We start from the raw sequence: 14,216 nt of genomic DNA, 5'->3' as shown, positions 1-14,216 counted from the left end.
CGCCTATAGTTATAAATGCTCATGCTATACAAAAGCCAGTTTAGTATCTGTATTCTGCAGTAAAAATTGATTTAGGTATGCACCTGGGTGGCAGAAAGAACAGCTGGATTATAACCTCCCATCACAAACAGAGAAGGCAACATCAAGTCCTTTCTAGGCTTGAAGCTGCATTCTGCTTGCTGTGTCAAACCGGGACACACATATGGGATTATCCGTCAACTCCGATATAGTGAGCAGTCATCTGACATAAGATTCATGCCCCCGCCCGCATGTCGAGGCACTCCAGTCCAGAGGAAATGACAAGGCTACCCAACGTGCAGTAGCTCTTATTCAGATGGGGGAGACTCCAGGGACAGGGAGCGCGGCCTGCGGGCGTCGGAAGGCTCCCAGCCTTGCTGCGCTGAAGGGAGTTTTCTTTTAGACGGAAGGCGGGCGCTCGGGGCGATTACGAGGGACTTCTTTCGGCCATGAGGCGCGTGTTTGGGCGAGAACAACACGTCCCTCTCCCTGACAGGCTGGAGGGCTCTTTCCGTGGGCGGGATCCCGGGCCGCTGCTCGCTGAAGAGGCACAACAACACGCGCCCGCGCGCCCGCCCGGGCTCCCTCCCCTCCCTCCCGCGGCCGTTACCTCGTTCTCCACCACCTCATGATAAGCAGGGGGCGGGTCGAAGCCACTGCTGCCGCCGCCGCCGCCGCCGCCCCCGGTGCCGTCGCCATCCCCTCCGCCGCGGGTGCTGCCGCTCGGCTGGTGCCCTCCGGGCCCGCCGCCTCCCTGGCCGCCGCCGCTTCCCCCGCTGTCCATGGGCTCGTAGTGCAGGCCGGGCCGCTCGTTGGTGAGCAAAGCCACGGCCTCGTTGATGTCGTTCTTGGCCAGGCGGAGGGCCCTGCGGATGGCGTCGGCGTCCGAGAAGCCCATGCACAGCAGCGTCGTCATGTGCTGCTCCTCCTCGCTCTCCATGGCGTCCCGCTCTGCCGGGCTCAGACGCTGCTCCCGCTCGCAGGGCCCTTTCCGCCACCAGCTCTGCGCGCCGCCATGTTGCCGGGAGCCTCCTTCTTCTGCCTCCCTTCGCCGCCTCGGGGCAGGACAACACACGGCCGAGCCCCACACCCACCCGGAAGCGGCGCTCGAGGAAGCCCAGATACTAGTGCGGGAAGCGCCGCCGGGGTCACGTGCCAGGGGAGGGGCGGCGAGGCCGTTGCCTGAACATGAATGGAACCCAGGAAAAGCGGGCGGGAGGGGGGGTGGTTGTCACGGTAACCGTGAAGGCGGCAGGCGATGGAATTCTTCCGACGGCCTAGGCAGGCGTATCTGCCCCACGTGTTAAAAAGAACTGCGTGATGAACTTGGAGAGAAAAAGGCACACAGATGTAACGAAATGGTACGGGGGGGGGGGGATCAAAACTATATTATTGAGCTGGTCCATTCCCCAGAAGTATTTGTGCGAGTGTTTTTGGATTTTTTCTATGATCCAATGATCATTTACTTCACTTTTATAGGAGAAAAATGTTCAAGTAGTAAATGCCATAAGTAAAATAATAACGGATACTGGAGAGTAGCAAGTTGCGAATAGACGGCTATTTAATGGTAATGATTTGTTTAAACAAGGAAGGACTCCCTGGAGAAGAGCCTAATGCTGGGAGCGATTGAGGGCAAAAGAAGAAGGGGACGACAGAGAATGAGGTGGCTGGATGGAGTCCCTGAAGCAGTCAGTGTGAACTTAAATGGAAGAAGACCTGGAGGATTGTCCATGGGGTTGCGATGGGTCGGACACGACTTTGCACCTAACAACATTTGTTTAAAATATGTACTTTCTACTCTCTTTGGACTCAAGGCTGCTAACAAAGCAATACAATGAACTTGCAAGGCCACAAAAAGAACACAAAAATCCACCTACAAGATAAAAGTGTACATACTAAAAACAGACACAGCTTGACCTAATCGCTTATCCATCTTCAAATGCCCTCTGAAAAATGACAAGCTTACACACCTTCCAGAATGCAATGATCCGCTGCACCCTGTGCATGCACTCTAGTAAGCCATTCCACAAGACTGGACCTCAGTAGATATAAAACCCATGACCTCAGTGGTGTCATATTGACAGTCTTAGAAAAGGGCACCAGAAGGCACCACAATTGTTTGAAAAATGCAGCCGCTACATCAGAGTATAGTAGGAGATACAGTTTGATGAATATGAAGTACCAGCACATTGAATAGGGCCTGGAAGAAAATAGGCAACCAGTACAGTTGACCTAGCCCTGGAGTTAAGTTTTGAGCAGCTGACTCCAGAGGGGAGTCTCACTACAGCATTTTGTAACAACTGAAGCTTCCACATCTTCAAAGATTATTGCATGTAAAGCATGTTACAGTAATCCAGTTTGGCGGTTACCAGTTTGGAGGTAGTGTGGATTAGTGTGACTGATGGCAGAATAAGTAAGTAACCAGTTTACAAGCAAGAAAAAATTGAAAGAAGGGGCACTGACGTATTTATCCATTGACAAGTCCAAGAGAACTTTTCAGGCCCCACCCTGCATCTCAGTTTCGGTGCAGGGTTGAATGTGGATCTGGTCTCGGCTTAAGCCGTGACATAGTCAGACCACTATGCCCTGAAGGCCCGGCTAAAGCTGCCACCCCCTCCTCAGTTGGGCGGCGAGTAGATTTCAGGTTGCCCGCGGAGATTTATGGATCTGATTGGATTCCTGAATGCTCTGCAGGACCCAGTGCTTCCTGGCACTTCTCTAAATGGTCTGGTCAGCAACTGGCACGACAGAATGCTGGCCGCCATTGACAAGATCGCTCCCCAACATCCTCTTCACCCTTGTCTCAAGCGAGACCCTTGGTACACCAGGGAGCTCCGTGAGAAGAAACGGGATCTGAGACGATTAGAGCAAGTCTGGAGGAAGACTTGATGAGGCTTCAAGAACATCTTATAGCAACTTTTGAGGATCACAAATCTTTCACATCACCTACTATCTGATTTCTTTAACTGGCGATGGCAGAAATCAAACCTGAGGACCTTCTGGATGCACAGTACTTGATCACATGAATCAGACTACTGAATCAGATCAAGACCTACTCAGACTGGCAGTGGCTCTCCAGAGTTTCAAGTAGAGATCTTTTACATCCACTATTGCCTGGTCCTTTTAACTGAAGATGCTGGGGTATCAACCTGGGACTTTTTGCATGCCAAGCAGATGCTCTGCCCCTGAACCATGACGCCTGGAGAAGTGGAGAAGTTATTTTACTGAGACAGGTCTCCTTCTGCCGGGTAACCATGAATGGGGTTCAGTTGAAAGGCTACAATACTGCACATTACTTATTGCTTACTTGGATATAATTGCCAATGGAATCTTGATGGAAAGCACAACTACACCTGTAAGAGTTTCTTAGCTACTCTCATGGTTCTCTAGTCTATCTTTGCTTCTCTGCTGCCTGCCGTGTATTTAGAGGAAAGAGCATTATTGGCCTTCAGGCTTGCTTTGTGCTGTTTTCTGGAATGCTGCCACAAGGTACTTAAAGAAAAGCTCTTGGGCTGTTTGTATGCCTCTAATGTCAAGGGTGTGTATAAGTAGGTAGAAAAAGAACAGTTGGTTCTTATATGCTGCTTTTATTTACCCAAAGGACTCTTAAAGAGGCTTACAATTCCCTTCCCTTTCCTCTCCCCACAACAGACACCCTGTGAGGCTGAGAGAGCCCTGATATTATTGCTAGGTCAGAACAGCTTTAACAGTGCTGTGGTGAGCCCAAGGTCACCCAGCTGGATGCATGTGAGGGAGGAGCGGGGAATTAAACGCTGCTTGCCAGATTAGAAGTCCACCCTCCTAACCACTACACCAAGCTTGCTCTGTTTAGGTTGGCAGCACTGAGATTAGAATTCTGTACTCCTAACCACTACACCAAGCTGGCTCCCAAGGTAAGTGTTGTGTTGCTTTGTGTCACTATACAGTTCATGCTCATCATAAACATGTTAGCTGAATAGAGCCTCCAACTTCAGAGGTGGCATACTTCCAAATAAGAGGCTGGAAAAACTACTGAGAGGGCTACTGCATTCATGCCCTACTTATGGACTCTCAGTGCTGCCAACCTAAACAGAGCAAGCTTGGTGTAGTGGTTAGGAGGGTGGACTTCTAATCTGGCAAGCAGCGTTTGATTCCCCGCTCCTCCCTCACATGCAGCCAGCTGGGTGACCTTGGGCTTGCCACAGCACTGATAAAGCTGTTCTGACGGAGCAGTAATATCAGGGCTCTCTCAGCCTCACCTACCTCACAGGGTGTCTGTTGTGGGGAGAGGAAAGGGAAGGTGATTATAAGTCACTTTGAGACTCCTTCGGGTAGAGAAAAGTGGCATATAAGAACCAACTCTTTTTCTTCTTCCATTGTTCTAAGCATATTGACATCAAATGACTTAGAGCAGTGGTTTTCAGCCCGGGGGTTGGGACCCCTTTGGGGGTCGAACGACCCTTTAACAGGGGTTGCAGGAAGGTGAGCAGCTTGGGGGAGGGCGCTGCCACTGTTGTTGCTCCTCCTGCAGGCTCCTGTGCTCAGCTGTGAGCCGCTCCAGCAGTGCCTCCAGTGCAGCAGTCTCCCACCAGGCACTCCAGATGATGGTGCAGCTCGGCAGGATAAGAGGCAGAACTCAGAAACCCTGGAAAAAACCCATTTATGTACAATCAGCAATGGTTTTTCACGCCATTGGTCAGTTTTGGTTTAATATCTGTGAAATAACACTTGCATAATTTTATGATTGGGGGTCACCACAATGAGGAACTGGCATGAGGAAGGTTGAGAACCACTGACTGAGAGGGTATAACTCTGCTTAGGGTGACACTGTCTGGGTTGGACTGAGGTAGAGAAAGACTGCAAGAACTCTTGCCCTCATTGGCATCTCTATTTCAAGCTGTTCAGAGTAGTCAGTTTCCTTTGTGGCATCTTAAAGACAAAAACAATTATTGTCATGCAAGATTTTATGGATTTCAACTTCCATGTGGTTCTAGTAGATGAAAGTTTATACTGTAGTAAATCTGTTCATTAGCTAGTATTTCAAAACTCCTTTTTAAATTTTTGCTGCAACAGTGACATGACTACCCTATAGAGTTTGTATGTGTGGTAAATACATACCGTAGTTTGTCTGCAGGCAAATGGAACACAGTGTGACTGCATGCATCCAGTGAAGTTAGGGAGAGGAACAGTGGTTTTTAACGTTTATTTGAAAAATTGTAGGCTGTCTTTTCCACCCAGCTAGGTTCTGCAAAGTGGCAAACATCAAAACATTACAACATTTCAACATAAACAGCATTATAAAATAATGGTCTTCAAAAAGTTTCCGCACTGTTATATTTTTGTTGGAAACGGTGAGGGCAGACGTAATTGGTTGCGTCTGAAAGTGTCACGTGACTGGTCTGTCTGGCAAGCTTGCTGACCTTGCAGTTTAGTGTAGGTGTTGTCACGCTGTGGGGAAGATGGCTATGAAACTTATAAATTGCACCAAAGAGGAACAGCGTTTTGTCATACACTTTTTGTGGGCAGAAGGTATGCCAGGAGCACAAATTATTCTCTGAATGTGTGCTCAGTATGGGGATAAAGTTCTCTCTTATACGGTCATCTATGAGTGGATTGAAATGTTCAAAAATGGCCATATTAGTATGACAGATGCAGAGTGCTTTGGCTGTCCAGTTACAGCCACGACCACACGGAATGAAGAAAGAACTCTGGAACTGATTTGCAAAAACAGACGAATAATCAGCTTGACATCTGTAGCTGGCATCATTTTGGAACAAATAAACACTCGGTTCTTGAGCAGCTGGAACTGAGAGCTGTGAGCAGCTGAGAACTGAGAGCATGGGTTTCGCAAGAACAAGTCATGTCAGACCAACCTTATCTCTTTCTTCGAGAAAGTGACTACCTTGCTGGATCAGGGGAATGCTGTGGACATAGTTTATCTGGATTTCAGTAAAGCTTTTGATAAGGTTCCACATGATATTCTTGTTGACAAGTTGTTAAAACGCGGTATGGATCCTAATTCTGTCAGGTGGATCAATAACTGGTTGAGAGATCGTACCCATAGGGTACTTGTTAATGGTTAAGCATCTTCTTGGAAAAGAGTGACAAGTGGAGTACCCCAAGGATCTGTCCTGGGGCCTGTGTTGTTCAACATATTTATAAATGATTTGGATGAGGGATTAGAGGGGATACTTATTAAATTTGCAGACGATACTAAACTGGGAAGGGTAGCAAACACAACTGAAGACAGCAACAGAATACGGATGAAGAAAAAGAAGAAGAAGAAGAAGAGTTGGTTCTTATATGCCGCTTTTCCCTACCCGAAGGAGGCTCAAAGCGGCTTACAGTTGCCTTCCCATTCTTCTCCCCACAACAGACACCCTGTGGGGTGGGTGAGGCTGAGAGAGCGCTGATATCACTGCCCGGTCAGAACAGCTTTATCAGTGCCGTGGCGAGCCCAAGGTCACCCAATTGGCTGCATGTGGGGGAGCGCAGAATCGAACCCAGCATGCCAGATTAGAAGTCTGCACTCCTAACCACTACACCAAACTGGCTCTCTATCAAGATGATCTTGATAGGCTCGAGAAGTGGGCTAAACTGAATAAAATGAAGTTCAATCGGGACAAATGTAAAGTTCTGCATTTAGGTAGGAAAAACCAAATACATCAATATAAGATGGGGAAGGCTTGTCTTGGCAGTAGCATGTGAAAAGGATCTACGAGTCTTAGTAGAGATCAGGAAGAAGTTCCTGACAGAGTGGTTTCTCAGTAGATCAGGCTTCCTCGGGAGGTGGTGGGTTCTCCATCTTTGGAAATTTTTTAACAGAGGCCGGATAGCCATCTGACGGAGAGGCTGATTCTGTGAAAGCTCAAGGGGGTGGCAGGTTACAGTGGATGAGCGATAGGGAAGTGAGTGTCCTGCATAGTGTAGGGGGTCGGACTAGATGACCCAGGAGGTCCCTTCCAATTCTATTATTCTTTGATTCTATGATTCTGTGTATCTGTGGTGATGAAATGTGGGTTCACCACTGAAGAGCTCGAAAGCAAGGAGCAGAGTATGCAATGGATGCATCCATCATCTCATGTAAGAAAGAAATCCAAGATGCAACCATTGGCAGGAAAGTTGATGCTGACCGTCTTCTGGGACCCTCGTGGTCATGGCTGCAGCTGGATGTTCGGAGCACTCTGCATCTGTCACGCTAGTATGGCCATTTTCAAAAAAATTCTCTGTCGTCCCCTTCTTCTTTTGCCCTCAATTGCTCCCACCATTAGGCTCTTCTCCAGGGAGTCCTTCCTTCTCATGAGATGGCCAAAGAATTTGAGCTTCATCTTCAAGATCTGGCCTTCTAAGGAGCAGTCAGGGCTGATCTCCTCTAGGACTGACCGGTTTGTTCGCCTTGCAGTCCAAGGGACTCGCAAGAGTCTTCTCCAGCACCAGAGTTCAAAAGCCTCAGTTCCTTGACGCTTGGCCTTCCTTATGGTCCAACTTTCACAGTCATACATTGCAACTAGGAAGACCATAGCCTTGATTAGACGCACTTTTGTTGGCAGGATGATGTCTCTGCTTTTTAGGATGCTGTCTAGATTTGCCATAGCTTTCCTCCCCAGCAGCAAGCGTCTTTTAATTTCTTTGCTGCAATCCCCAACTGCAGTGATCTTGGAGCCCAGGAAAATAAAATCTGTCATGACCTCCATTTCTTCCCTATCTATTTGCCAGGAATTGAGAGGGCCGGATGCCATGATCTTTGTTTTCTTGATGTTGAGTTTGAAGCCACCTTTTGCACTCTCCTCCTTCACCTGTATCAAAAGGCTCTTTAAGTTCCTCTTCGCTTTCCGCCATTAAAGTGGTATCATCTGCATATCTGAAGTTATTAATATTTCTCCTGGCAATCTTGATCCCAATTTGTGACTCCTCTAATCCTCCCTGTCTCATGATGTGCTCCGCATACAAGCTAAATAGGCAAGGCGACAGTATACAGCTTTGCCGAACTCCTTTCTCAATTTTAAACCAATCTGTGATTCCATGCCCAGTTCTCACTGTTGCTTCTTTACCTGCATATAGGTTTCTCAAGAGATAGATAAGATGCTCTGGTATTCCCGTCTCTTTAAGAACTTGCCACAATTTGTTGTGCTCCACACAATCAAAGGCTTTAGCATAGTCAATGAAGCAGAAGTCGATGTTTTTCTGGAACTCCCTAGCTTTCTCCATGATCCAGCGTATGTTGGCAATTTGATCTCAAGTTCCTCTGCCTCTTTGAAATCCTGCCTGAACTTCTGGAAGTTCTCTATACATATAATGTATAGACCCTAAAACATAATGTATACATTATAAAATATAATGTATGTAAAATATAATGTATAGAACCTCTTGTGGCGCAGAGTGGTAAGGCAGCAAACATGCTGCTTGAAGCTCTGCCCATGAGGCTGGGAGTTCAATCCCAGCAGCCGGCTCAAGGTTGACTCAGCCTTCCATCCTTCCGAGGTCAGTAAAATGAGTACCCAGCTTGCTGGGGGTAAACGGTAATGACTGGGGAAGGGAATAGCAAACCACCCTGTATTGAGTCTGCCAAGAAAATGCTAGAGGGCGTCACCCCAAGGGTCAGACATGACTCTGTGCTTGCACAGGGGATACCTTTACCTTTATCTTAAGTTTCTTTTCAGTCTCTTTCCTTTTCTATTGACTGCTCTTTTGCAGTTAGTCCTCTTGGTAGACTTACACTACTTTATATTTGAATCTTGTCTGGCTCTGAATATAAAGAGGGAAGGGAGAAAGTAATAAAAAGGAATAATGTTTTATTATTCTTCAGTTTTTGTTTCAGAAGTCTAGTGATACTAACATGTGTTTCCCTGTGAGCTTTCTTGAGTTACAGTGGAGCTGTGACTCATGGAAACTCATAGGGAAACAAATGTTCTTAGTTTTTAAAGTGCTGTTGGACTTCTGTCTTGTTTTGCTAAAGCAAACGCAGCCAATCCTTTGTAATTTTCAATATTTCAGCATTTAAAGTTACAATTGGAATAAAGTGATGTAAAAGGTAATTTTTCTATTAGGCCCATTATGCACGGCCGCCGAAACGGCGATTTCGGGTCACATGGAAAACGCGGAGGGGGAAAACGCGACGCATACTGGTTATGTACGGGGCGGGGCGCAACGGCGGCAAAACCCAGAGTAACCGATTATGCACGCGGCGATCCGGGCGCCGCTTCTGGTTGCGCCCCGGTCACCCGGAAGCTGCGCTTTCTTCCGCGTTTCACGGACGCGGCTTTTTCGGCGGCATGCACCGAAGCTGCGGCCGGTTGCAGCCGGCTCCGTGCGTTATCGGTGATTTTAGTCACCGCCATTCCACCCCGAATGTGCGCTAAAACCCCCGTGCATAATGGGTCTTAGAAAAGCACAGTGAAACAGTACTCATAATGTTGCTATTAATATGGGGAATATGGAATCTGCCATATTGTGCATAATCTAGCAAGGGTTGCTTTATACTTCACAGGGCAGTTTGCTGTTTCCTGCACCTGAAGGTGTTTTGGCAGCTTCTAAATGTGAATGCCCGCTTTGAACTAGGGTAAGCAAGAGTTTGGACTTAAAAGTGGATCCTAGAAGCACTGGGCTTCATGCTGTATACTCATTTAAGATCAGGCAACATTATTGGGGTTCCCACTGAGGAGAAAAGTGTATAAATACTTAAATAAATTGTTCATGGTAATGAAGGTAGCTTTCTTCTGATCCCAGTACATTTCAAGACTAATGCTGCTGAGTTTGCAGGCACAAAAGCAGCAGATGTGCTCTAACATAGTTGTAGTTGATTTTATATAATGCACAACTAATCCATGATGAATCACAGGCATACAAATTCCAAGCAAGCCTGTAATTGTGAGCATGCATCAGTAATGGCTACCTGGCTAGCCACCATCTTGAGTGCAGCCATTTTGCAGATGGGAAACTACTTGAAGTGCTCATTTTCAATTGCGAATCAGATTTTGTGACTTAACAGAAAAGAAGGTAAATATAAATTTTGAGAATCTTATTTAAAAACATTAAATCATCCCCAATTTTAGCCTTCTGCTACCTGTAAAAGGGAAATAGTCATAATGACCTGCTTCCAGGGTGCTGAGATAGCATCTTAATAGCTTTTTTCACAAATCACTGCTAATTACAGTTAACAGTTTTACTTAATTCCCATGCCTAATTTGGGAACAAAGCAGCATAAATTAAATTTCAACTCGAGATACTGCTACAATAAAAAGTAATTTATTTCTTCTTACAGCTTACATCTAATGAGAGTAGGGGGATGAAGAAGATGCATCACTGTGATATTACTGCCCTCTTCAGGATCTTGACATATTGCTGGATTGTGTTGACACACAACCATTTTCAATCCTGGAGATTTTTTTTTTTTACTGTAAAGTGGTATAAAAATTTAAGTACTAAAATAATTCAAGTTATAGAGTACATAAATGAAACAAATTTAGCTGAAATTAGAAGTCTGGTAGTAATATTAAAAGATAAACAAATTATTTTGGGATTTCTGACCTTAGATAAATCATGGTTGCCCAGTCCGAGAGATTTGTCCCAGAGATGATAGGGTGTGGAGCATGGGGCTTCATCCCTCTGACATCATGTCATACCTACAGGGGACTTTGGTGATGGGAATCCTAGAGGAAGGTATATTGCATAGAAAGGAGGCTCCTTAAACAAGTAGTTAAGGTTGAGATCAATCATTGCTACTGCCTGTTGCTAACATGGCTCTTTCAGATCTCTTACATGTATTCCACTAACAACCGATTCTTGCAATCACATGGATCAGACATGGTGGCATTTTGCACCTCCCAGATTGAAACCACATAACAAGGGGAGATGGAACATCAGGCATCCCCTTGCACCATGTTTGCATTCTGAAAGGGCCAGTACTTACTTGACTGCAAAAATAAGGTAACTGGCATAGCTGTATTTGGAAGCCTACATAGTGGCTCCCTTGGGTCACTTCAGGATGTGCAAATGGGAAGTGCTACCCCCAAGATATGGGAGCATATAACTAATACTAGTGTGACATCATGCAAGTGTCACCCCCACATGCAAGGGAGTACAATAATGTGCTTGGGTGACTGCTTCTTTTCAACCATTGCTGCTGGTGGACAAACATTCATGACCCCTTTTGCTTGCAGGCTCAGAACCACGTGGAGTGGTACAGACAGACACTTCAGATAGAGCTCCAATGCAGAACTGTCCAAAACATGGGTAAACTTTTTGAAAATCACATTTGGCTTGAGTCTTTCTCAAGAGGGATCACAGATGTTGAAAACTGTATAATTACAAACCTTTCCGGATGTTTTGTTGGCCCCGTTAATTAATGCTTTGATGTTTAAACTAATGGTACAGAGTGTTAACATTCTGATGCATGACTGTGATTCTCATTTCTTGACCCAAAGAAATTTACTGCCTTCATTTTGATATAGAGAAGTGATTAACAAATCATTAATTAAGATGCAATAGCTATGACCACTCACTTCCCTGAAAGAGTTCATTCATAAGATGCTAGGTGATGTATTTTACTTATTCTTTGTGGAACTAATGTGGAGCCTTATTAATTGCTGCCTTGTTCCACCAGATGGCAATATTGGATAACTTTAAAAAATTCAAATTCAAATGGCTATTAAAATGGCCTTTTGCTTCAAACAGACAAGTTACACTTTTCCTTCTTGCATTCAGTCCCCGTTAAGCTTGATTTTGTGTAGTATATTGCTGTTTTGCAGTCAAAGATACGCATATTGCATTTCAGCACTTGCAAGAAGCAGGTTTGCATTTGAAATCAACAGCAAACACTGCTAGGTCTTAATTTTAGTCACATTGGGAAATTAATGTTTGGTGTGCAGTAATCCCAAATGGATTATTTCTTTAATATTGCCAAAATGTGAGAGTTGATATAGCTGTTCACTTTGGGGGGGGAAGCCTTTACAACTACTGACTTTAGCAACTACTTTCTTTTTTATTATAGTTTGTATATAACCTAAATATCTTTAAGGATTTTATTTATGTGTTTTGTGGCATTATATTATATGGAAATCCCATTTGTGGATCCTGAAGTCTCAGTATAGAGTCTAACTACAAGGCTGACATCACGTCATGTTTTCTGTAGCAACAACTCAGAAGTTAACAGCATCATCTCCTCCCTCAAGAGCAGGACCACAATGTGTCACAGAGTAGCTTGATAAGGAGTTGGGTTGATGATTAGGGAGTCTATGTGTGAGAACAACAAAATACAGTCAGGAATACTGTGACTCTCTCACACAGACATCCAGGCTTCTTATTCCAGATTGGAATAGTTCAATCAGGACTCAAACATTTGTCAAAGTCTCTGATGTCTTATGTAGAAACAGTAGAAAACAGTGGTTCATCCGTGGCTGTTTGGGAAACTGGCATCAGCAAAGTACTGAGGTAACCTAAAGAGCAACCACCTTGAAAAGAATTGCTGGGCATTGAGTAAAGCTTGTCTTGTAGCACTGTTTACATAAAGTCCCAAGTAGGCTGTTTTAGCACATTTTACTTATTCCCAAGGAGAAAAATCTAGTTAACAGGAATTTTTCCATCGCTATCTAAAACTGCAGCAAATGTTTTTGAATGGAAAAATGAAAAAGTCCTAAGTCTTTCATGCTATACATTTAATAAAAATAACCAAAGTTGTCATTAAATGCATTTCACTCATTCCAAGTGAGAAAAAAGTGTTCAGCACTTCTCAAATTTCAGTCAGTGTTCATCATATGCTGATGCTGTACACATTAAGAGAATAAAACTTTGTCTCAAAAAGCATTTCCTTCATTTCAAAGAAGAAAAAAAAAAACAGGCGCTGCTTTTGATGTGCCAAACTCTACCGTGTGGTGGAAGCTCCTGCAAGAGCCCAGGGAATGTGGAACTGATAAGATGAAAGTGGACTTCGTGCTCAGCCTGCTTATTGGTGAAATCTTGACATGGGTCTCAGCTCCTTGGGACTGAAATGGCTGGATGCAGGCCAACTAGCTACCTTTTGGACTGCCCTTGCTAGCGTGATCCAAACCTTGATCCACAAAAAATTGTCGTTTGTATACGCTGCCGCATCCTGGGCTGTACGCCAGTATTCATGACTAGTTTCATCTGGGTGGGACTATACGCAACTTGGAATGGCAGGGCTTTGCGGCACCAGTTCCAGCTAGGACTCCACAAGACATGGGGGGGGGACGGACGGACGGATGGACCTCTTTTAGTGTTATTAACCTGTTTGTGGGTCTGTATTGCCGCATGAATGCTTAGCTCTTACAAAATGCAAAGGATAGTCAAAACGTGATCTATACCTTTTAGTAATTTCTTTAACCCTAAGATGCCTCCCCTTCGGAGGCCAGAAGCCTTCATACTATGACTGTGGATGTGTTGCCCACTTCTATAACTGACCTTTGAAAAGAAAATCCTGAAGCCTGATGGGAGTGCCATGCATGGATGTAACCCCTGGACCTTCTCTGGTGGAACTGAAACAGGGATCCCTGGTGGTGTCTTCAGAGGCCGCTCCCCTTCAGTGTTCTGAAATGAAAACATGTCGTCTGATCAATGAGCTGATTGTGAGTGGGACTGAGTATGCCGACAAGAATTATGTAGCACTTTGAATGCTGAGAATATCAGTTCAGAGCTACTTTGTCTTACCACTCTAAAATCATCAGGCAATATTCCCAATGCATAAACCAGATTCTTGAGCAATGCCTATAATGCTTATGAAATTATTGTCAAGGCAACTGGGTCACTCTGATTCTCCTAGCGGCATTTGCCTACTAAAACAAAACATGCTCTTACGTGTTTGGCTAGATGTTTTTACAGCTATGAAATTAATCCATAGTTTCTTCCCTCAATTACCCCCCCCCCCCCCGCGATGTGCCCAAACAGCAGAGCTGGTCCACAATATCTACAACATGCCAAGACATTTGCATGAATGCTCAAAACCATAATGGATGCCAATATATGACAGGCAGATCAGCATCCAAAAGAACTTCCTACCCTCAAAATCTCATACAAAGTTTGATTAACAGCTAAACACCCATTCATAGCTTGACCAAACCACAATTGAAACCACTAGTATGCCCATCACGTTTACAATCCGCTGCAAAGTCAGTCCAGTAGCAATCCAGCTCTGGTTCCCATAACTGAAAAAGACACATCCTGTTTTCAACATTTTCTTGTTGAAACCCTTCCAATGTTTCCACTAG

At 45.1% G+C, this 14,216-nt stretch overlaps 1 protein-coding gene and 2 long non-coding RNA genes across 5 annotated transcripts in view; 1 reads left to right on the top strand and 2 right to left on the bottom strand.

The window, feature by feature from the left end:
• USP24 (ubiquitin specific peptidase 24) overlaps positions 1-1,135 on the bottom strand; it is a 95,744-nt gene extending 94,609 nt beyond the window's left edge. Inside the window, exon 1 of one of the 3 annotated variants that reach the window (XM_077333607.1) lies at positions 629-1,135. In XM_077333607.1, the coding sequence (XP_077189722.1) occupies positions 629-958 (330 nt within the window). In that variant the 5' untranslated portion in view covers positions 959-1,135. The remainder of the gene's footprint in view (positions 1-628) is intronic. The other 2 variants (XM_077333606.1, XM_077333605.1) reach the window with 2 other exon arrangements.
• Positions 1,136-1,172: 37 nt separating this feature from the next.
• LOC143835633 (uncharacterized) lies at positions 1,173-13,180 on the top strand. Its single transcript, XR_013230282.1, has 3 exons — positions 1,173-1,379; positions 9,485-9,556; positions 11,157-13,180. It is a non-coding gene; the product is annotated as an uncharacterized LOC143835633 (long non-coding RNA).
• Positions 10,275-13,536, bottom strand: LOC143835634 (uncharacterized). Its single transcript, XR_013230283.1, has 3 exons — positions 13,414-13,536; positions 10,525-10,646; positions 10,275-10,391 (listed from the first exon to the last, which is right to left on the bottom strand). It is a non-coding gene; the product is annotated as an uncharacterized LOC143835634 (long non-coding RNA).
• Between the last annotated feature and the right edge of the window lie 680 nt (positions 13,537-14,216).

Source organism: Paroedura picta, chromosome 4 (assembly GCF_049243985.1).
Source record: "Paroedura picta isolate Pp20150507F chromosome 4, Ppicta_v3.0, whole genome shotgun sequence".
Taxonomy (NCBI): domain Eukaryota; kingdom Metazoa; phylum Chordata; class Lepidosauria; order Squamata; family Gekkonidae; genus Paroedura; species Paroedura picta.
Note: the sequence above shows the minus strand (reverse complement) of the source record. Positions and strands in the feature narration are given on the sequence as shown.